The sequence below is a fragment of the Rana temporaria genome, chromosome 9, assembly GCF_905171775.1.
Source record: "Rana temporaria chromosome 9, aRanTem1.1, whole genome shotgun sequence".
Taxonomy (NCBI): domain Eukaryota; kingdom Metazoa; phylum Chordata; class Amphibia; order Anura; family Ranidae; genus Rana; species Rana temporaria.
The window spans coordinates 128,002,750-128,024,486 of NC_053497.1; the positions used below are offsets into that span (position 1 = coordinate 128,002,750).

At 41.5% G+C, this 21,737-nt stretch overlaps 1 protein-coding gene across 1 annotated transcript; it reads right to left on the reverse strand.

The window, feature by feature from the left end:
• Positions 1-5,692: 5,692 nt before the first annotated feature.
• FUT7 (fucosyltransferase 7) lies at positions 5,693-13,155 on the reverse strand. Its single transcript, XM_040325159.1, has 2 exons — positions 12,693-13,155; positions 5,693-7,068 (listed from the first exon to the last, which is right to left on the reverse strand). Exon 2 carries the CDS (start codon positions 7,056-7,058, stop codon positions 6,012-6,014), a length of 1,047 nt encoding a protein of 348 aa, XP_040181093.1. The 5' UTR covers positions 7,059-7,068; positions 12,693-13,155; the 3' UTR covers positions 5,693-6,011.
• Positions 13,156-21,737: the final 8,582 nt, after the last annotated feature.

Sequence of the window (21,737 nt, forward strand, 5' to 3'; positions counted from 1 at the left end):
ACGTGGGCAGTGCAATATGTAGGTGGGACTTTGTGTGAATGTAGCTTTAACGTGGGCGGGGACACATGGGCGGAGACACAGGGGGCCCCATGATCTCCTTTTGCCCGGGGGCCCCATGAACTGTCAGTCCGCCTCTGCCTGTGATCGATCGTGTGTTCCCTTATATAGGGAATCACAATCGATGACGTCACACCTACAGCCACACCCACCTACAGTTAGAAACATGAGGTCACACATAACCCCATCAGCACCCCCTTGTGGTTAACTCCCAAACTGCAATTGTCATTTTCACAGTAAACAATGCATTTTTTGCTGTGAAAATTACAATGGTCCCAAAAATTTGTCAAAATTGTCCGAAGTGTCCGCCATAATGTTGCAGTCACAATAAAAATCGCTGATCGCCGCTATTAGTAGTAAAAAAATAATAAAAATGCAATAAAACTATCCCCTATTTTGTAAACGCTATAAATGTTGCGCAAACCAACCGATAAACGCTTATTACGGGGATAAAGGATGCCAATTTTGTTTGGGAGCCACGTAGCGCGAAAACACAATTGTCAGTTAAAGCGACGCAGTGCCGAATCGCAAAAAAGGGGCCTGGTTCTTTAGCAACAAAATGGTCCAGGGCTTAAGTGGTTAGGGTAAAGTACAGGTTCAGTTTATCTGCTTTTTATTTAACTGCAATTGTTCTACCAGACCAGCAATGTCTGACTGACTCATAGTGGCACGTTTGGTCTTCTTTACCATCTGCTGGTGTGGCTCATAGTGAAACCAATGCGCCTTTGCCCGCTGTCTCTATTTCACTCACCGGAAGTGATAACACCTCGTAGACTGGTATTGGAAAACTTTGCTTTACTCTCGCACACTCAGCAGTCGGCAAACAGATTTCTTTGAAAATTAACTTTGTTGTGTTGCAAAAATCTAATAGACGTTCAATTGTGAAAAAAAAATCCGTTCACTTCTTTAACACCCACCCTAAAAAAAAAAAAAAACACCAAGCAGACACAAGGGATGAAATACATTGTTTATTGTAAGATGTGACACAATAAATTATAGTGTGTGTGTGTGTATATATATATATATATATATATATATATATATATATATATATATATATATATATATATATATATATATATATATATATATATATATATATATATACTCTTATAGAAATGCAGTTGAAATAAAAAATTGTCTGACTGTCATGGTCATCCTCCCAGGTTTGTATAGTGGCTCACTGACTGGTAAATAAGTATGCAGCCAATGAAGCTGGGACACCCGCTCTGTGTGCTCATTGCAGGTCCATCACTTTGCAAAGTAGGGGACTTTGAGGATGATGGGGAACATGCAGCTGGCATCATCATGATTGATTTTCTCTAACCCCCGTTTCACACTGATGCGGTGCGGGATTCCCAGTGATTCCTGTACGTTTCCACACCGCATCACAATCGCACACTGTTCATGCAAACTAGCAGGGGTTAACGACACCCCAAAAACAGTTTGTAAAGCGCAGTGTGATCGGCTGAACAAGATCGCATGGGTGTAAACACTGATGCGATCCAATTCCAGTGCGGTTAAAAAAAAAAAGGTGTGGGTGCGATTTTGAGTGATACAAAATGAATGTGCTCAAATTGCACTGCAAAGAATCGCATGCATTTTGAACAGGAATGCGGTGCAATTCTGGTCCGAATCACATGCAGGTAATCGCATCAGTGTGAACCGGGGCTAAAGGGTCAGTCCATATTTCATTTTTTTGGCTGGTGCTCCATTCCATGTACTAGCTACTAATTTTTTTTTTTATATCCTGGGCATTTAGGTGGTAACATTTCTAAAGGTAAAGGGGTTAATCCTCTGCATTGTGCAAAAAGACTGTTTGATCCTGTCTTCTATGATCCTCCCCTTCTTCCACTGACTCCAGAACATGAATAATACAGAGCCGTTGGGGTCAGGCTGCACATGCTCAGTTTGGTGTTTGTTGCTAGAAATGGTTTTTTATTTTTATTTTTGTATTTATTTTTTGTTTTGGGAGGGTGCATTTGATCAGTACAGGGCCAATTGGCTCTGCCCAGACAGAGGGTCAGGGGTCCTGAAGCCTCATAGGACAGTCGGTGGAGAATGAAAACTCCTCCTACAAGCTTTAACCAGACACTGATAGAAGTCACAAGACTGCTATACACTAAAGTAATTTTTTTTTTTATTCAAGCAGCATCACTTTAATGATTAAATAAGCTATGCATTAAACTGGAGCACTTCTTTATTATACATTTATGTATATAGTTTCAAGGATCTACAGTATATTCTCCTTTTTTTTTGTGTGTGCGTTTTGTTATATACAGTAAAAAAAAAATATATATATAGTGTGTGTGTGTATCTATATCGCACAAAAGGGAGTACACCCTTTACATTTTTGTCAATATTTTATTTTATTTATCTTTTCATGTGACAACACTGAAGAAATATGTTTGCTACAATGTAATGTAGTGAGATCAAGACATGAATGGCTGTGTGCTGAGTTATTTTGGAGGGGACAGCAAATTTACACTGCTGTACACTCACTACTTTACATTGTAGCAAAGTGTCATTTCTTCAGTGTTGTCACATGAAAAGTTATAATAAAATATTTACAAAAGTGTGAGGGATGTACTTTCATTTGTGAGATATTGTATGTGCAGATTACACACACCAGTAATAATAGAATCTGTCAGAGTTTATATGGATGTAGTGGGTTTAAATATAACCATAGGCATGAAAATACAACTTCACAATAAGGCCTCATGCACACTGAGCTTTTAAAATGCTGCTTTTAGGGTCCTGTTGTGCCTCTAATTGCCCCTCTGTTAGCCTATTTGTCCATGGGCGTTTAGAGGCAGAAAAAAATAAAACCCTACCAGCAGCAGCTATTTGGCAGAAAAACCTCTTGAGGAGGCGTTAACGCTAGGTGCGTCAAGCGCTTGAGCGTTAATTTAATTGGCCAGAATATATTCTTATTCTAGCCAATGAAATGAATTCGCGCTGAAGCACTTGATGCACCAGAACATGGCAAGAAAAAAAAAAGAATTTCTGCCAAAAGGCTGCTACCGGGAAGAAAGAGGAGAGCTGGGCAAACTGCATGGGCATAGGGCCTAAAAAATTTTTTTAAAAACATGAAAGGTAGAAATGAATGTGTAAAACATTATTCTTTTTATTTTTTTGGATAGAATAGAGCGTGGAAAGAACCCCCATCAGCTTTTCATTTATGTTGTAGGAAAAAAGAAAAAGAAGCACTAGTGTGTGTTATTTTTTATTTTTTTTGTATAATTCTCCTTTAAGGGGGTGTGTCCTTTGACTATATACTTTTGCTAATGGGTGTCCCTCGTTCCCGTCTCAAAAAGTTGGGAGGTATGTATTTGTAGTGGTGAGTTTTGTCACCCAGAAAGGATGTAATTAGAGATGTAAGGATAAGGCTGGGTTCACACTTATGGGGTTTCCATATCCATGCCTCTCGCCTATATGGTTAATGGATAGATTCAAGAATAACATGAATCTATCCACGGCTGCCGCTGCCACCTATTCAGGAATCCGGACCCTTTCAGGACACCAGGTGCTTGAATTACAGCGGTGGGGGGTGTGTGTTTTTTTTTTTTTTTTAAAGCACCTGAGCTATAGGCTCTAATAAGCCTCAAAATAGGGTGGACTATGCAAAGCATTACGCTCGGAGCCCACCCAGGTGTGTTAGAAAAGCAAATGAATATTCACTTTTTTTAACACTGAATCGCCTCTCCGCCATTTAGGAATTGGCGGGTCTGATACCAGTTGGAATTGAAACAACAGTTTCCCTTTAAACTAATCGCTATTTCCTTTGGCTGTTTTCAGGATTTGACTTTCTGATTTTGAGATCCGATCAATCAACAGCAGTTTTTGGTCTTGTTTCATGTCAGCCTTTATGTGAAAATCTTTAAACTTGGGGTGGGAGTGATGAAGGTATTGTGTGTTTGATCCTTTTTGATCTTAAAAATGTGGTGGCGAGCAGAAATTTGAACTTAAGCCTTATACACACAATGAGAATATCAGATGTGTGACCGTTCTCTTTGAATTTTTTTTCCATACTAGTCTTGTATCAATGAGTTACTAAAGTCATGAAAATTCTCGTATGACCGAATACAGCTTCGGAAGTGATGTGTTTTTATTATAAAATATCTAATTTCCAAGCATCCCTTATCTTGGTCTTCCAATATTTTATTTATTTAATAATAAAATAAATCCAGACGAAAAAAAAAATATTTTTTTGCATTTGTATCACACAATTGTAGCTTTCTTTTGGTGGCATTTAATCGCCATCGTTTTTTTTTATTTTTTGCTAAACAAGCAAAAAAATATAAAAATTTAGAAAAAAAAAACTATAAAGGTTTTTCATATTCTGTTATAAATTTTGCAAACGGGATGTGCACTGATAGGGGCACTAATGAGGTGGCATGGTGGGCAAAGAGAGGTGGCACTGATAGGCGGTACTGATAGGTGACACTGTTGAGGCACTGGAGGGCACTGATACGTGGCACTGAATAGCGGGTACTGATGGGAATGATAGATGGCATGGTGGGCACTGAAAAGCTTCTCTGGAGGGCACTGATTAGAAACACTGGTGGGCACTAATGGGTGGGCACTTATTTTCTTCACGCTGACAGTGTGAGGGGGGAAAAAAAGCGATAACTGGCTTCTGTTTTACTTCTGTGATCAGCTGTCATTGGCTTATCAGCTGACAGATTATTCACGTGGTAAAGGGCCCACTGTGATTGGTCCTTTACCCAATCTAGTCCAGGACTTGGCGATCACAGAGAGTGCCACCGTGCAGAACCGGCTTTTAAGCTGCGCTGTAGCCATCTTATCGGCTACTAGCACGTGCATCATCAAGTGGTTAAACGAAAATCGTTTGTTCTGGTATTGTACGAGAAACAATTTCATATTTGTCTCTAGATAATTTCACAGGAACTGACATGATTGGCTCTCGAAAGCCGTGTGCTAACGATCCCACACACACACACGCATAAATCCATAGTATGTAAACATTGTTCCCTTTACTTCACTATCCTTTTGGAGTGTCTATCACTTTCTGTCCCAGTTTGGTCAACAAAACAAGTAGAGTTCACTTTACTTCCAGGTGAAAAAAAATAACAAGCAATAAAAAAGGGGGGGGGGGCTTGATTAATCCCTTTTTCCTATCACTCTTCTATATTTCAAAATCTCAAATCTATGTATGTCAGTTCTTTTTATCTGTGATTTTGATGCACACTTATATTTTTATTCTGGAGTGGCGACATTGAGCAAGGCAAGTCTATAGAGACAGAGGGGGTAGGGCAGGTAGTGTGGATTTTTTTTTACCTCTTAACACAGAGAATGTATATAACTAAAGGCAAAACCCCCCTTTTTTTTTTTTTTTGTATAGAGTGGAGAGGGATAAGAACACCTGTCAGTTTTTATTGCTGTCCGTGCCCCCCATTAACCACTTGCCGACCGCCACCAGTAGATATACGTTGGCAGAATGGCTCCTTTGCGCAAAGCTCTAGGAAAGCTCTATTTGTGTGAAAAAAAGGACGAAAATTTCATTTGGGTACAATGTTGCATGACTAAGTAATTGTCATTCAAATTGTGAGAGCACCGAAAGCTGAAAATTGGTCTGGTTATTAAGTGGGTTTACGTGCCTGGTGGTCAAGTGGTTAATTTGCAGGGATTTCCTCTCACTTCCTATTTGGCTATGGGACAGCAAGCTAAGGAAAATCTCACAAGATGACGAAAAAAAATCTGACGGGTTATAAGTCTCCCTTATTCTATCCAAAATGGGGGGGGGGGGGGATGTTTTGCCTATAGGTTTACTTTAATGTTAGACACATTTAGACTTTAGTACCACTGTAGCAACCAATCAGATCCAGGCTTAAATTATCTAAAGGAGGTGGGTTGTTATGAACAGTACCTTTTCTTTGACATAACTTTTTCTGTTGGTGAGCTGGACAAACTTCAAAGTGGACCAGCCTCCCTTAACTATTGCCTATAAACCAGCTTTCTAAATTAGAATAGACTTTATCCTTGGACAGATGAGGATATCTGGAACAGATCATACAAAATCTCTCTCTCCAATCATTGTATATCTTTACACCATACTCCTGCCGCCAGCGAAAGTATCGTTCGTAACGCTCTATGTTCATGGACTTTAAAAAATCTGCTAGATCTTTGGCTAATGGGAAGTCAGAGACATGAATAAAAGAGTCTGCAGGTATGAATTTCTCATAGTTTTCTCGTGGTGGGCCCAGCACTACAGGGACGGATCCAGCTAGGAAGGAGTTTTTCCAAAGTTTCTCGGTGATGTAGTCTTTATGGACTGAATTCTCCAAGGCGAGGTAGAAGTAGTAATGGGATATGGTGGGAAGAAGGCATGATGAACCCAGTGGCTTTTTACTGGCTTTTCCATACACATCCACGTTGAGGTATTTTGAAAACTCCTTGAAGAATTGCACCCGTTTTTGAGTTTGGTGATAATTACTAACAGCCCAGGTCAACAGGCTCGTTTTAGTAGAGGTATTAAATTGCATGTGTAGTTTTGGAACCAACTGCCCATAAGGCATGAAGATGTCTGAATCCTCTCTGTAAGTCAAGGTCCAGTTGAACACGTTGTTCCATTTGCCAAGGTTTTTGGTGTGGGATGGAGACTCTAGATTTGCCCAAACCCACATTTGTGCATGGTTCCTTGGGTCAGTGGGCATATAATGGCCTTTGTTATTTAATTCCCTATGGTGAAAGACCACCACATGACTAAGGTTCAGCTTGTCCCTATTATCTGTCAATCTGCAGTTCTTGATGTTATAGAGGTCTAAGCAAACGTCTCCTGAGATGTTCAGAGGATGGTGGAAAGGCCAGTGCCAAATAAGTACTGTGGTGTAAACGTCCTGTGAGGTAGTCATGGCTTGTTGAGAACCAGAAGTAAAAAGTACATATTGTATATTCCATCCTAGACCTAGCAGCACAAAGATGCTGCCTAGAGCCATATAATTTCGTAGCCTGTGCATTTTGGGCATTGGTAACACCATTGTGATGTTGCTGTGGAGAGAGAAGATCTTCATTAGACAACTCTGTACAGTAACCAACCTTTTGTATAACAGCAGAATATTTTGAATGCCCACATTTGAAATGTCCTCATCTGCAGGATTCTTTTGAGTCATCCACTTAAAAATGATTGATCAGACCCTTTGTACAAAAAACAATGATTGATCGGTGTGACGGCCAGGTGGCTAGCACAAAAGGCAATTGCAGGGGTTAGTGCTTTCTAAATCACTTACCTGAAGCTTGTATGCAGACCTGGAGTTCTGACTCTGCTGACTGGAGTTCAAAACGAATGACAGGTTGCAAAAGAGTAAGACAACCCCCCCCCCCCTCAAAATTCTTTAAATATATTATTATGGTAGTACTATAAAAGGGTCGGGTTTGAGCATGTAGGCTCTTTAGAAAATAATTTAGAGTTGGTGCCTGTGGACAAAGAGAAGCCAAATCTGTATACCAAGGAAAATATTGCATAGCTGTAGTTTGTGTAATTCGGATAATTTTTTAGGATTGTCAGTGCCATGTCACTAAATAATGCCGTATTTCCCTGAAATGCCTCAATCAGGCAAAAATACTGCGTTATGGCCACTAGATGGTACTAATGATCATACGAAATAATATTCTTACCCAAAATAAGATTTCTTAGGGACTCTATTGGTGATATTTTCATATTGCGTTCTTGTTTTGTTTCCAGGACAAAAGTAAGCATGAACAGAGAGAGACGCACACAAAAAATCTTACAGGTGTTCTGCCCTCCACCACTATACAAAGGTTGGATTTCCAGTTTAAAGGGGTTGTAAAGGTAAATGTTTTTTCACCTTAATGCATCCTATGCATTAAGGTGAAAAAACATCCGACAGCACCGCCCTCCCTCCCCTTCCCCTGTGGCCCGTTTTACTTACCTTCCCCATCGAAAGTCCTACGCTTGTCCCTGTCATCCTCTTCGTTTCCCAGCCTGGCCGTTGATTGGCTAGGATGGACGGATTAATAGCAGCGCAGCCATTGGCTGGCGCTGCTGTCAATCACATCCAATGACGCGGTGCAACGGGGGGCGGGGCCGAGTGATACAGTCGGTGGCTATGCCCATCGCTGTATCATGGGAGCGTGCCCGCAAGAGCTTTCCACCATGCGAGCTTGCTTGCATGAAGGTGGAAAGCTCTTGCGGAGGTGGAGCCATGACAGCCACCGAGGGACCCCAGAAGATGTGGATCGGGGGCCACTGTGTGCAAAACGAGCCACGCAGTGGAGGTAAGTATAACATGTTTTGTTATTTTATTTGTTTTTTAATTTTTACTTTAGTGTCGCTCTAAGCCTAATCTTCCAGTAAATCGTTACTCTTTACCTAAACTATTAATGGTTCGTCTGAACCCTGAGAACCCTATTCACACTGGTGCTGCCAATAGCGTCGGCGGTAAAATAGCGGTAAAATGCAGCTATTTTAACGTCGGATTTGCGTGGCTCCAGTGTGAAAACCCTCTGGCTTTTGACACTGGAGACAATAGAGCAGCTGTTTTAGGGCAGATTGCAGGCGCTATTTTTAATGCTATAGTGCCTGCAAAACGCCCTCAGTGTGAAAGGGTTCTAATTAAGCTCAACCCTAACCAAAGCCAACTTTTCACCAGAGCTCACTCTATTAATTTTGTAGAGAGTGAGAAAGGTTTTTAATCACGATTAAATCATTTTTTTTTTTGTCAGCACGTACCTCTTAATCCCGATTTTCACCTGACAGCGATCCCATGGGAGTGGGCGTTCCCAAGCACTGCCTGTGATTGACAGGCTTCCGAACGGCGCATACTGCGCGTCACAGGTTGCCGACAGAACCCGAACGTCGGTGCGCATGCGCCGTATAGAGCCGCACCGACGTTCGGGTTTTTCCGGCAACCTGTGACGCGCAGTATGCGCCGTTCGGAAGCCTGTCAATCACAGGCAGTGCTTGGGAACGCCCACTCCCGCGGGATCGCCGTCAGGTGAAAATCGGGATTAAGAGGTACGTGCTGACAAAAAAAAAAATGTTTTAAAGGGTGAACCTCCTTAATCGCGCGATAAAAAAATTGACGGCGTTAAAATGGGTTTGTGTTAACGCCATTAATAACGCGTTTAACTGACAGGACTAATATATATATATAATGTTTTTGATGCTCTTCTGCTTTTCCTATTCTGGGAACAACCACACCTTCTCATTTCTTCTCCTGGTGCCAATGGGACAGGAAGCAAGTAAACATCTCCCCTTTGAGATATTCTTGGGCCCCTTTCACACGGACGGATAGAATGGTGCTTTTAGCTGCGGATTTTCTAGTTTTCTACCGCAGCTAAAAGCACACAAATGCTTTCCTATGGCCCCATTCACACACAGCGTTTATCTGCGATTTTGTTACATGCTGTTTGGTGCGAATAGAAAAAATAGAATTGAATGTGTCCAGGTGCGATTTAGCGCAGCTATATGCACATAACCGCAGGTAATCGCAGTCTTTTGTGTCAACTGCGGATAGCAGCGTGAGAAAAAAAAAAGAACAGAAAGCACATCATAATCAAAAAAAATAAAAAGGCATCACTGACTACAGCAGCAAATTGCGGCCGCATGCAATCGCAATGTACAAATGCAGCTACTTGCAGTGCCTGGAGCCTTGAATTTCACAGAACATTTACATGCTTTTAGCTGCGGAAAAACAGCCATCCGTGTGAAAGGCGCCTTATTCTTACTCACTCTTTGAAAACTAAAACTGAGAAATTGCGACCGTGTGTAGGCCCCATCGGACATTTTCCTGTCAGAATTTACAACAGCAAAAATTTGAGAGCTGGTTCTCAAACTTTCTGACGGCAAAAGTTCTTGTTGGAAATTCCGATCCTCTGTATGCAATTCCGACGCGCAAAAAAAACAATTCAACGCATGCTGAGAATCATTTTTTCAACTTCATTTTTTTCGGTTTGTTTATAGTATTGCATGTCACTGCGTTTTTGGCGGTCGGAATTTTGTGTGACCGTGTCTATGCAACACAAGTTTTAGCCAAAATTCCGTCTGAAAAAAATCCACGGTTTTCTGGCCAGAATTACCGATCGTGTGTACGCGGCATTGCACACGTGCAAAGCAAATAATTCAAAACAAATGAGAAAAATGCAATCGAATCAGAGGTGTGAGGAGTGAGCAGTGATTTCCAGCTGATTCAGAAACGTACACACTTCTAACTCAAATTTTCATGCAGTGCAAGGTAAGCATGCCTAGAGTGCAGGGGTTAAAGGGGCACCATGTCTGCCCGTGGTTTTGTTTCAGACCAAACATTTCAAAGCCCATTAATGGTTAGAATGTCTTTATCAATCGATGATACTCTAAGAGTCGATTCACACTGCAGCGGCACGACTTGGGGGCGACTCTGCAAGGCGTCCTGAGGACGACTTCAGAGGCGATTTTCAAAACATCTCTGTATAGAAGTCAATGCAGGTCGCCCAGAGCCGCCCCCGACATACTACAGGAACCTTTTTTCTAAGTCGGAGCGACTTGCGTCGCTCCTATTAGAACTGTTCCATTGCATTCAATGGGACGTAACTCGTCAGGCGGCTGAGCCGCCTGACGTGTCGCCCCAGTGTGAACCGCATCTAAACATTTTGTACAGTTTTCAGAGTAAATCATTTTATAGTTTCCAGCCATCATTTATAATAAAATTTGCAGTTCTACAACAGACCTAGGGGGAATATTAAAGGGCCAGTCCACCTATAAGTGACTTTTCATTGTTTAGTAGAGTAGATATTTCTTCTTTCTCAGGGAACTTATTGGTGCAATCTTTATGCTCAGTAACTATGTCTAAACACCTATTGTTACTATTTTGAACGGCTCCCACTCTTCTTGTTGGATATTTTATTTTATATTGTAGAGCAGGGGTAGGCAACTAGTAGCCCTCCAGCTGTTGTGGAACTACATTTCCCATGAGGCACTCCACTAACCACCCCCCGCTGCCTTCTGGGAAACACAATGGTCCCAGGAGACAGCGGGGACCACTGGGAACGAGCCGCGCTACTCGCGCAGTAGGCAACCGGGCAGTGAAGCCGCAAGGCTTCACTTCCTGATTCCCTCACCGAGGATGATGGCGGGGGAAGCAGAGAGACGATCGATTGCTCGTCTTCTGCTGCTGACATCGTGGGCGTGCTGGACAGGTAAGTGTCCATTTATTAAAAGTCAGCAGCTGCAGTATTTGTAGCTGCTGGCTTTTAATATTTTTTTTTTCGTGGGACCTCTGCTTTAAAGGGTAACTCCACTTTCCTGCTTGTGTGATTGGCTGACTGATTTTCCCAGAAGTCTGCACAAAGATACAAGTCAGATTTTTGGCATCCCCTGCAAACAAAAAAAAATGTTTGTAATTTTTGGTGAGATACTCCCAATAGGAAATCACGTCTAATACCGCGTACACAAGATCGGACATTCCAACAACAAAACGGTGGATTTCTTTTTCAAACGGGATGTTGGCTCAAACTTGTGTTGCACACACACGGTCACAGAAATGTTGTCGGATATTCCGAATGTCAAGAACGCGGTCACGTACAACACTACGACGAGCCGAGTAGTCAAGTAGTCAAGTTCAATGATTCCGAGCATGGGTAGGATTTTTGTGCGTCGGAATTGCTTACAGACGATCAGAATTTTGTTGTTGGAAAAATTGAGAACCAGCTCTCAAACATTTGTTGTCGGAAATTCCGACAGCAAATGTCCGATGGAATATACGACCAAAAGCTCACATCGCACATTTGTTGTCGGAAATCCTGATCGTGTGTACGTGGCATAAGGGGATGCAAACCCTGCAATTTTCCTCATTAGAGCCCTGCAGGTCCAGCAGCTGGTGGATAATTATGAAACCACTCCCCATTAGATTCATTGAGCACAGGGGCACAGAGAAACAAACAGTGATTTCTTCAGAATAACATAAGGTAGGACTCTGCTAAAAAGTTTGTTAAAGTCTTTGCAATGTACATAAAACATGCAGAGGGGTATGTTGTGCTTTTTCTTTTTTTTTCTCAACAAAAGTGGCGTTAAAAATTATTAATTTAAGCATGGATGAACAGTTCAACCATTTTACAGTTTAACATTTTTAACAATTCTAGATTCCTTATCAAAAACCCATTCTAACTGAGTAGTTTAGAGTATAATTTATAAAATAAAAACAAAAAAAATCCAGAAAACAATAAAAATGATGTGCTTTTATTAATGCAAACACAAATTCAATCAGTGGTTTATAACAATGCATTATAGATATTCTGCTCGCTGCAGTGATTTTTTTTTTAGCTTGCAGAAATTTTAATTTCTGAAAATTATTTATTTATTATTATACGGAAAAATAAATTAACTATACTGTAATTCAGCCATTCTTTCTGAATATGATCAGTCACAGATGACCATTATGGAATCATTAAATTACATTTTGGGAATCCTTCAATTAAATTACATTATCTTAGTATTCAGCAAATTGCAACAGTTTTCCCAGAGAAGATGTAGAAATCAATTCAGTGAGAAATTTACAATCTGCAATGTTTAATAAAAAATATATTGGTCACAAAAAGCTTTCTCACATTTAGCAAGCTGTTTCTTTGAATATGACATTTATTTTTTCCCCCAAAAGCATATCTTAAGGTTCACTTACCAGCATGTGGGCACCAATAGACCATTAATTGAGGGCAAAGTGCCAGGAATCTTTATTAGATGCTTGCCTTGACTTGGAGACCCTTACACCACAAAGTGCACCTGTCCTCTTTGCATTCTGCACAGGGTTTCTCACCCCCTTCTGGGTTGCAGGCTATAGTGGAGCCTGTAGGCAGGTGTCTTGGTGGCAACTCCTCGGAGTGTCCGTGTAAAGGTGTCTGCACTTTTACAGCTGCCATTGCACTCGGTTCCTTCTGCTTTTTGGCTATGTGTGCCCTCCTCCTTCCTCTTCAAACCACTGTGTAAGATGTGCTGCAGTGCTCAGGAACACTGACTCAGTTCAGTACGTATCACCACTGTTACACATCTGGGTAACGCAATGGCCAGTAAGTCTTTATGAACATGCAGATTTATTTCTGGCTGTTGTACACACAGGACTTTTTCTCTATAATACGTTATATTTTATTTTGTGTGTTTTTTTTTTTTTATACTTGCCTTGTAAATTCTTGTTTTGAAGAGTGTAGGTTCTGAATGTATTTACTAAAATACCAGCACACTATATAGTGATATTATAGTTCTAGTTGGAGCCTGGTGAGCCAAGTCATCCTCTGGTTTCCTATGCCTTGGATGCTCCGACAGAGTTCCCTGCCATCATTTTCAACTCCGGAAATAAAACTTCCACTGCCACATCTGTAACACATAATGTATATGTACAAAGGAAAAAAGGAATTTGAGTCGGTCTATACTGGCAAGAGTTATAGTAAAAATATATATATTTTTTTATTAAATCTACGGTTTATTAACATAGAAAATTTACAAGAAAAGTGGGACATAAAAGCAATGCTCAATGCGCATAATTCTAAGACCAACAGCATATCAAATGGATACACTCTAAATATATGGGGTGTTATTGTACCAGAATGCAAATTGCATAACAAACAATCCTCATGAGTCGACACATTTCACTTCTTTAGGACGGATTTCAGAAGAAGCCTAATTGTGAAATGCGTCAGTTCATGAGGATTGTTTGTTATGTAATTTACATTTTGGTACAATAACACCTCATATATTTAGGGTGTATCTATTTGAAAAAAATCAGTTGGTCTCATTATGTGCATTGCTGTTATGTCCCCTTTTTTTATTATTATTTATTTATTTTCTTCTACATTTTGGATTTTGATAAAAAAAAATATATATATATATATATATATATATATATATATATATATATATATATATATATATATATATATATATATATATATATATATATATATATATATATATATATAATTAGTGTGTGTGTATATGTGTATACAGTGCCTTGCGAAAGTATTCGGCCCCCTTGAACTTTGCGACCTTTTGCCACATTTCAGGCTTTAAACATAAAGATATAAAACTAATTTTTTTTGAATAATCAACAACAAGTGGGACACAACCATGAAGTGGAACGAAATTTATTGGATATTTCAAACTTTTTTTACAAATAAAAAACTTAAAAATTGGGCGTGCAAAATTATTCAGCCCCCTTAAGTTAATACTTTGTAGCGCCATCTTTTGCTGCGATTACAGCTGTAAGTCGCTTGGGGTATGTCTATATCATTTTTGCACATCGAGAGACTGAAATTTTTGCCCATTCCTCCTTGCAAAACAGCTCTAATTCAGTGAGGTTGGATGGAGAGCGTTTGTGAATAGCAGTTTTCAGTTCTTTCCACAGATTCTCGATTGGATTCAGGTCTGGACTTTGACTTGGCCATTCTAACACCTGGATATGTTTATTTGTGAACCATTCCATTGTAGATTTTGCTTTATGTTTTGGATCATTGTCTTGTTGGAAGACAAATCTCCGTCCCAGTCTCAGGTCTTTTGCAGACTCCATCTGGTTTTCTTCCAGAATGGTCCTGTATTTGGCTCCATCCATCTTCCCATCAATTTTAACCATCTTCCCTGTCCCTGCTGAAGAAAAGCAGGCCCAAACCATGATGCTGCCACCACCATGTTTGACAGTGGGGATGGTGTGTTCAGGGTGATGAGCTGTGTTGCTTTTACGCCAAACATAACGTTTTGCATTGTTGCCAAAAAGTTCGATTTTGGTTTTATCTGACCAGAGCACCTTCTTCCACATGTTTGGTGTGTCTCCCAGGTGGCTTGTGGCAAACTTTAAACAACACTTTTTATAGATAAGAAATGGCTTTCTTCTTGCCACTCTTCCATAAAGGCCAGATTTGTGCAGTATACGACTGATTGTTGTCCTATGGACAGAGTCTCCCACCTCAGCTGTAGATCTCTGTAGTTCATCCAGAGTGATCATGGGCCTCTTGGCTGCATCTCTGATCAGTCTTCTCCTTGTATGAGCTGAAAGTTTAGAGGGACGGCCAGGTCTTCGTAGATTTACAGTGGTCTGATACTCCTTCCATTTCAATATTATCGCTTGCACAGTGCTCCTTGGGATGTTACAGCTTAGGAAATCTTTTTGTATCCAAATCCGGCTTTAAACTTCTCCACAACAGTATCTCGGACCTGCCTGGTGTGTTCCTTGTTCTTCATGATACTCTCTGCGCTTTAAACGGACCTCTGAGACTATCACAGTGCAGGTGCATTTATACAGAGACTTGATTACACACAGGTGGATTCTATTTATCATCATTAGGTCAACATTGGATCATTCAGAGATCCTCACTGAACTTCTGGAGAGAGTTTGCTGCACTGAAAGTAAAAGGGCTGAATAATTTTGCATGCCCAATTTTTCAGTTTTATATTTGTTAAAAAAGTTTGAAATATCCAATAAATTTCGTTCCACTTCATGATTGTGTCCCACTTGTTGATTCTTCAAAAAAAATTACAGTTTTATATCTTTATGTTTGAAGCCTGAAATGTGGCAAAAGGTCGCAAAGTTCAAGGGGGCCGAATACTTTCGCAAGGCACTGTGTATGTATGTATGTGTATATGTATGTGTGTATGTATATGTGTGTGTGTGTATGTATGTATGTATGTATGTATGTATGTATGTATGTGTATATATATATATATATATAATATATACATTTTTTTTTTGTTTTACTTTAACTCTGCTGCACTTCCCTATCTTGCCAGTAAAGTCTGACTCCAATCCCCATTTTTACACTTCAACGGAACTTGTCAGTGGAGTGGCACTCTGAATGTTTCCCTTACTCTTCTAGCTGTGGGTCCACCATCCCAGAGTGGGCAAGCTGACTCTTTTTCATTCTGATCCTGATAGTATTATACTAAGGGCCACGTCACATTGGCTACACTTTGCTAGTAGAATCCCCAAGGTGCAAATGATACTTCCACCTTTTAAATGAAGCTGGGAGCTGCTTGCTATTTCTGTGTATGTGTCTTTGGTATGTGGCATCCTCTGTTGCCCTGTGTGCATAACCATGATGTTTTTTTTTTTTGCTCTGGACTAAGTTTTTATGTGTTGATCTTATCTCTACCTCTGGCTATTCTGACTTTAGAAGTGAAAGTTAGGCCCCGTACACACGAGAGGATCTATCCGCTGGAATTGATCTGCGGATCAGTTCCAGCGGATAGATCCGCTGGTGTGTACAACCCAGCGGATCTTTTTCCGCTGATTTTTTTCGGGCCGACCGATTTCCAGCAGATAAAAATTTCTTAGCATGCTAAGAAATCTATCCGCTAGAATCAGCTTCAGCGGATCGATCCGGTGGTCTGTACAGACTCACCGGATCGATCCGTCCGATTCCCTCCCTCGCATGCGTCATAATGATTCGACGCATGCGTGGGTATCCTTATATGACAGCGTCGCGCACGTCGCCGCGTCATCATCGCAGCGACGGCGCGACACGTCATCGCGAAGGGATCCGGCGGACCGTATCCGCGGATCAATCCTCTCGTCTGTACCCGGCATAACACTTTAATTGTTAGGCATCCTTATATTCATTTACTTATATTGTTCTGGTTAGGGGGGGGGGGGGGTTTAAGCGTCCAGTGGGTAAGTGGTTATGGCTCAAGTCCAAACTATAGCCACGAAAAAAAACCATAAAATTGTACATAAGGTTCAGCCATTTGGGGCAAATCCCTAACGACCAAGACAGAAAGATCACTGTCTGGAAACCATCCGTTCTCACATAAGTGGTGGCACTTTTTTTTTCTTTACTTTTTTAATCTTATATATACAGTATATAAGGTACAGTATATTCGCAAGATCACAATTTATATAGATAGCCATTACAATACAGGGGTATTGTATTTATTTACAGTCGCCTGTATTGTATAAAACCTATAAACCACCCGTGTCATCAATTTTCTATTTCGATTGCATGTAAAGCAATTTAAAATACTTATCAACTCATACTCAGAAATCAAAGGGTGAGAACTTTACCCAATCCAGTTTGTGAAGAACTCCGGAGGGAAGAAATGGAGTGCAATGAACACCCCATCACTGCATTCTATTTATTAATGCTGCCCAAATGACAACAAAGTGTTGTATACAAACAGTGTATAATTTATTGTATACAGTATACACATCAGATGCAGCATAAAGCAAAGTGTCACATAAAAATACAATGTATTTAGCAGTACTACCCCCAGACATATCGGGCACAAAACCACAGAGCTGCTACTAGGGTTGCCACCTGTCCAGGATTCACCCGGACAGTTCGGGTTTGGAATCAGACTGCCTGAAACCCGGACAAATTATTCAGAATGGACTATGGCTTCTCAGCAGGGTTGCTGGCTGCAGTTGTCTAATCTAAGAGTGTCTGTAAATGCCCATACACATGATCTGACTTTTCAAAACAACGGTCCGACGGACGTGTTTTATCGGACAATCCAACGGACAATTGTTAGCTTTTCAATGGACAAATGTCCGATGGAGGATAATCCGATCATGTGTACACAAGTCCATCGGACTAAAGTCCAAAGTAAACACGCATGCTCCGAACCAATGCAAAACATCAGACAATAAAATAAGTTGCCCAAAGGGTGGCGGTAAAGAGCTGAAAAACCATGTGATTTGGTGAATGTTAGCTGAAAAAGTTCTGCTGTGTGTATGCATACCAAGTTCACGGCCAACGCCACTTCGGACAAAAAATCCACAAAAAAGTCAGATGGAAGTCAGATCGTGTGTATGAGGCTTTACACATCTTCACACTGCCCAAAGCCAGAACTTTGTCCCCCATCCAAACACAGATGGGAGTGGAGAAATTGCTCGATCTGCACCTCTTCCCCCACCCCTACCCCCCTGTGTCTGTGAAAAGGAAAGTGGTGGACGGAAATTTGAAGATCAGCCTCAGATATACCTGGATGAGAGGTGCTGACTGCTAAGGGGTGAGTGAGCTCTCCATCCATCCCTGTCTGTGACTGAAGACTCCCCCTTCTCTCTCCTGCCTCTGAGTAAGTACACTAAGGCAAACGGGGCTCTCAGACCACCCCTTACATCAGAGTTCCCCTTTACACCAGAGGCCACAGTGTTTCCCCTTACATCAGAGTCTTTTCCATACATCAGAGTTCTCAGTGTTCCCCCTTAAATCAGGGTTCCCAGAGCATCCCTTATGTTAGAGGCCCCAGAGTTCTCCTTTACATCAGAGTCTGCAGAGTCCCCCTTTACAGTGAAAGGGAACTTTAGGAGTTCAAAAGTAAAAGGGGAACTCTGTGGATTCAGATGTAAAAGGGGAGCTCTGTGGACTCTGATATAAAGAGGGACTCTTGTTATTAACTTAATATAATTAGAAATGTTATTTAGTAGCAATATATATGTATAGTTATACAATTTAAAAAAATTGCAGTGTGCCGCTAAAGTGTTCGGGTTTGACTTGAAGAAAAGGTGGCAACCCTAGCTACTACTAAGGAACATATTTAAAGAATCAGAAACTGGCTAATTGATAACAGTTCTTTCCGCCGCATAGAGATGGAGGTGATTGGAAAAAATTGTATTCCGCTCACCGACATGCCATACTGTCAGATCTGTACAGCATTTTTCTGATTCCTTGACCTACAAGAACAGAAAACCGAGTCAGCAATATTGTTCTTTACACACATTTTATATGTAGTGTAATTGGGCCATTGATCTTTGAACATAAAGGCGATGCTTTTCCGGGGGTTCGGCCACGCTGCCTATTCATTTCAATGGGCAAGAGTGGTGGAGGAGCGGTTAATACACCGCTCCTTCACCGTGGTATTACTTTCCTTTTCTCTTTTATTTGTTGCTCCAGCATGGTCCCTTCTCTCTATGGCACTCCTGGTCACAATCGCCCTCATGTCTCCTCCCATGTACAATGCAGGGTTAAGGGCCCAGCATTGTATATGATGCCAAAGTACAACCAACAGACAAGATAAGGATAAGAACAACTGCCTGTTCCTCTACCCCCTAGACCAGGGGTCTCCAAACTTTCAAAACAAAAGGTCAGTTTACGGTCCTTTAGACATTAGGGAGGCCGGACTGTGGCCATTGGGCGTAGGAAAGGTCCCGATGTCGGAGGGAAAAAACAAAGCCCTGTCTTTGGTGTCAGTGAAAGGAATTGTGCCCCATTGTTGGCGTCATTGGGAGGAATAGTGTCCCCTTATTGGTATTATTAAGCCCCATTGTTGGTGCCACTGGGAGGAATTGGGCCCCATTATTGGTGTCTTTGGGAGTAATGGCTCCCCATCAATGGTATCATTGGGAGGAATTGTGCCTCATCATTGGCGTCATTGGGAGAAATTGGACCTCATCATTGGTGAAATTGGGAGGGATTGTGCCCCTTCGTTGGTGTCAGTGGGGGGGAATTGTGCCCCACTGTTGACATCAGTGGATGTAATGGTGCCCCAAGGACTGGATAAAATCAAGCAAGGGGTCACATCTTGCCCCTGGGCCGCAGTTTGGAGACCACTGTCCTAGATATAATGAACATTTACCCTTTGCAGTATGAGGGGCCCCACTGCTAGAGTAGGTTTTGTCTAATTCCAGGAGTTGGGGGTTAAACAATTAAAAGGGTTGTAAAGGTAAAAAAAAATGTTTCCCTAAATAGCTTCCTTCACCTTAGTGCAGTCCTCCTTCACTTATCTCATCCTTCCATTTTGATTTTAAATGTCCTTATTTCTTCTGAGAAATCCTCACTTCCTGTTCTTCTGTCTGTAACTCCACACAGTAATGCAAGGCTTTCTCCCTGGTGTGGAGAAAGCGTCTTGAGGGGGGAGGGGGCGACAGGAGTGTCAGGACGCCCACTAACACACAGCTCCTTTCTCTAGCTCCAAAGTAGAGAGCCTCCTGACCCTTCTGCTTGCCCCCTCCCCCCTCGAGAAGCTTTCTCCACACCAGGGAGAAAGCCTTGCATTACTGTGTGGAGTTATAGACTGAAGAACAGGAAGTGAGGATTTCTCAGAAGAAATAAGGACATTTAAAAGCAAAATCGAAGGATGAGGTAGGTGAAGGAGGACTGCACTAAGGCAAAGGAAGCTATTTAGGAAACCATTTTTTTTTTACCTTTACCATACCTTTAAGGCAAGGGGCCCCTAGCAATCCTGTCACTAGTGAGTCGCTGCCATTCACTAGTGTGACATGAAACTAAGGTTAGCCAGTCTATAGAGTTAGGAGGCATGGCAGCAGGAGGCAGTTAATATACCTACCTAGGAAGGCAGATAATATAAATCTATCTTTGGGGCCACTGTACTAATGTAAGGTTTTACATTAAGAACCTGGAAGAAGTCATCTGTGTGACGAAACGGCGTAGGGAGGAGCGACGTGCTGACGTCACCACGATCCACGCTGTCTACCCGGAAGGACGAGCAGACAGCAGAGCCGGCCGGCTAATATTATTGATCGCACTTTTTAACCGACATACATGTGAGTGCAATACCTTTTTATATTAAACATTTTTAAACGATATCACACCATGTCAGTGTTTTTCTCCTCTGGGTTACATCTATGGAGAAAGTTGGTCTGACATAGAAGATTGGTGAAACAGGAGAGAGAGTGGCAGTTTACCCAGGACCCTTACTGACCTATGTGTATACATCATGCCTGATTTATTTTTTGCTCTGGTAAGCAGTTGGTACATAAGTGGTGGAGGATTTGTCATCTGATTCACAAGATTTTGCCTGAATATTTAGCCTCACCCATTCGGAGAACTTTCTGTCACTTCCTGCAATCTTCTGTGATACATCCTTTATGGACTTTTGCACAACTTTTTTTCAGTTTTATGCACTGGGGTTTTGTGTGCCCATAACATAATTGAATATTTATGTTGATGTAATTTGCAGCGCAGCTTTTCCTTTTAAAATCGTATTTTTGTGTGTATCTGACATATAAGCTGCAGCAGCCCTTTTTTTATTTTTATTATTTTCATTTTTATTATTTTTCACATTATTTTTATAGTGTCATCACTATTTCACATATTAGACCTGCACAGTATCTTCCAATATATACTAATGTAAGGGCCTGATGGGGTTTTGCTTTCTTCCAACAGGTTTTGCTTTCCCATCCAAGTACAGTATATAGAAAGTGAAAAACAGCTTGAAGCAGGTAAAATTCATGTAGCGCCTGGTTACTTTGGAGTACCGGTGCTATTTAAATTTAGAGGGAGATCAGAGTGTAGTTGAACTCTGATCCAAATTGTTATGTTCAAAACAGGGTCTCTGTCTCAGCTTGGCTGTGCTGTGGGCTCATTCTGTTGTGCTGGGGTGTTCTTCCCACCCCAGTGCAGTAGATGGCAGCAGTGGAGTCGAGGTTTGCTTGCTCTTCCCCAGCAGCCAATCAGGGTTGAGCCTCAATGTGCATGCTGGAGAGGGTATTTATGGGGCAGACGCCATTGGTTCTGGATCTTCTTCGTCCAGTGTTGCACCCACCTTTAGGGTGACCACATCACGGCACCACAGCGTTATGGCCTATCTGGCCGGGGCGTGTGTGCCTGGTTCCAGGACCATGTTGGTCCGGAAAAAATTTGAGCAGCGACAGGGACCCAGTGATCGACTGGGTTCCCACCTTTGAGGAACCCAAGCTGTATAGCTTTACGGTGGGGAGTCCGTCTGAGGAGTGCCAATTAGAGGCTGGCGGTCCAATAGGATTTCGACAAATCATCAGGGATCA

What these genes read in the sequence shown, in the direction of transcription:
- FUT7 (XM_040325159.1), bottom strand. Translation starts at nt 7,058, where the DNA reads ATGGTGTTACCAATGCCCAAAATGCACAGGCTACGAAATTATATGGCT.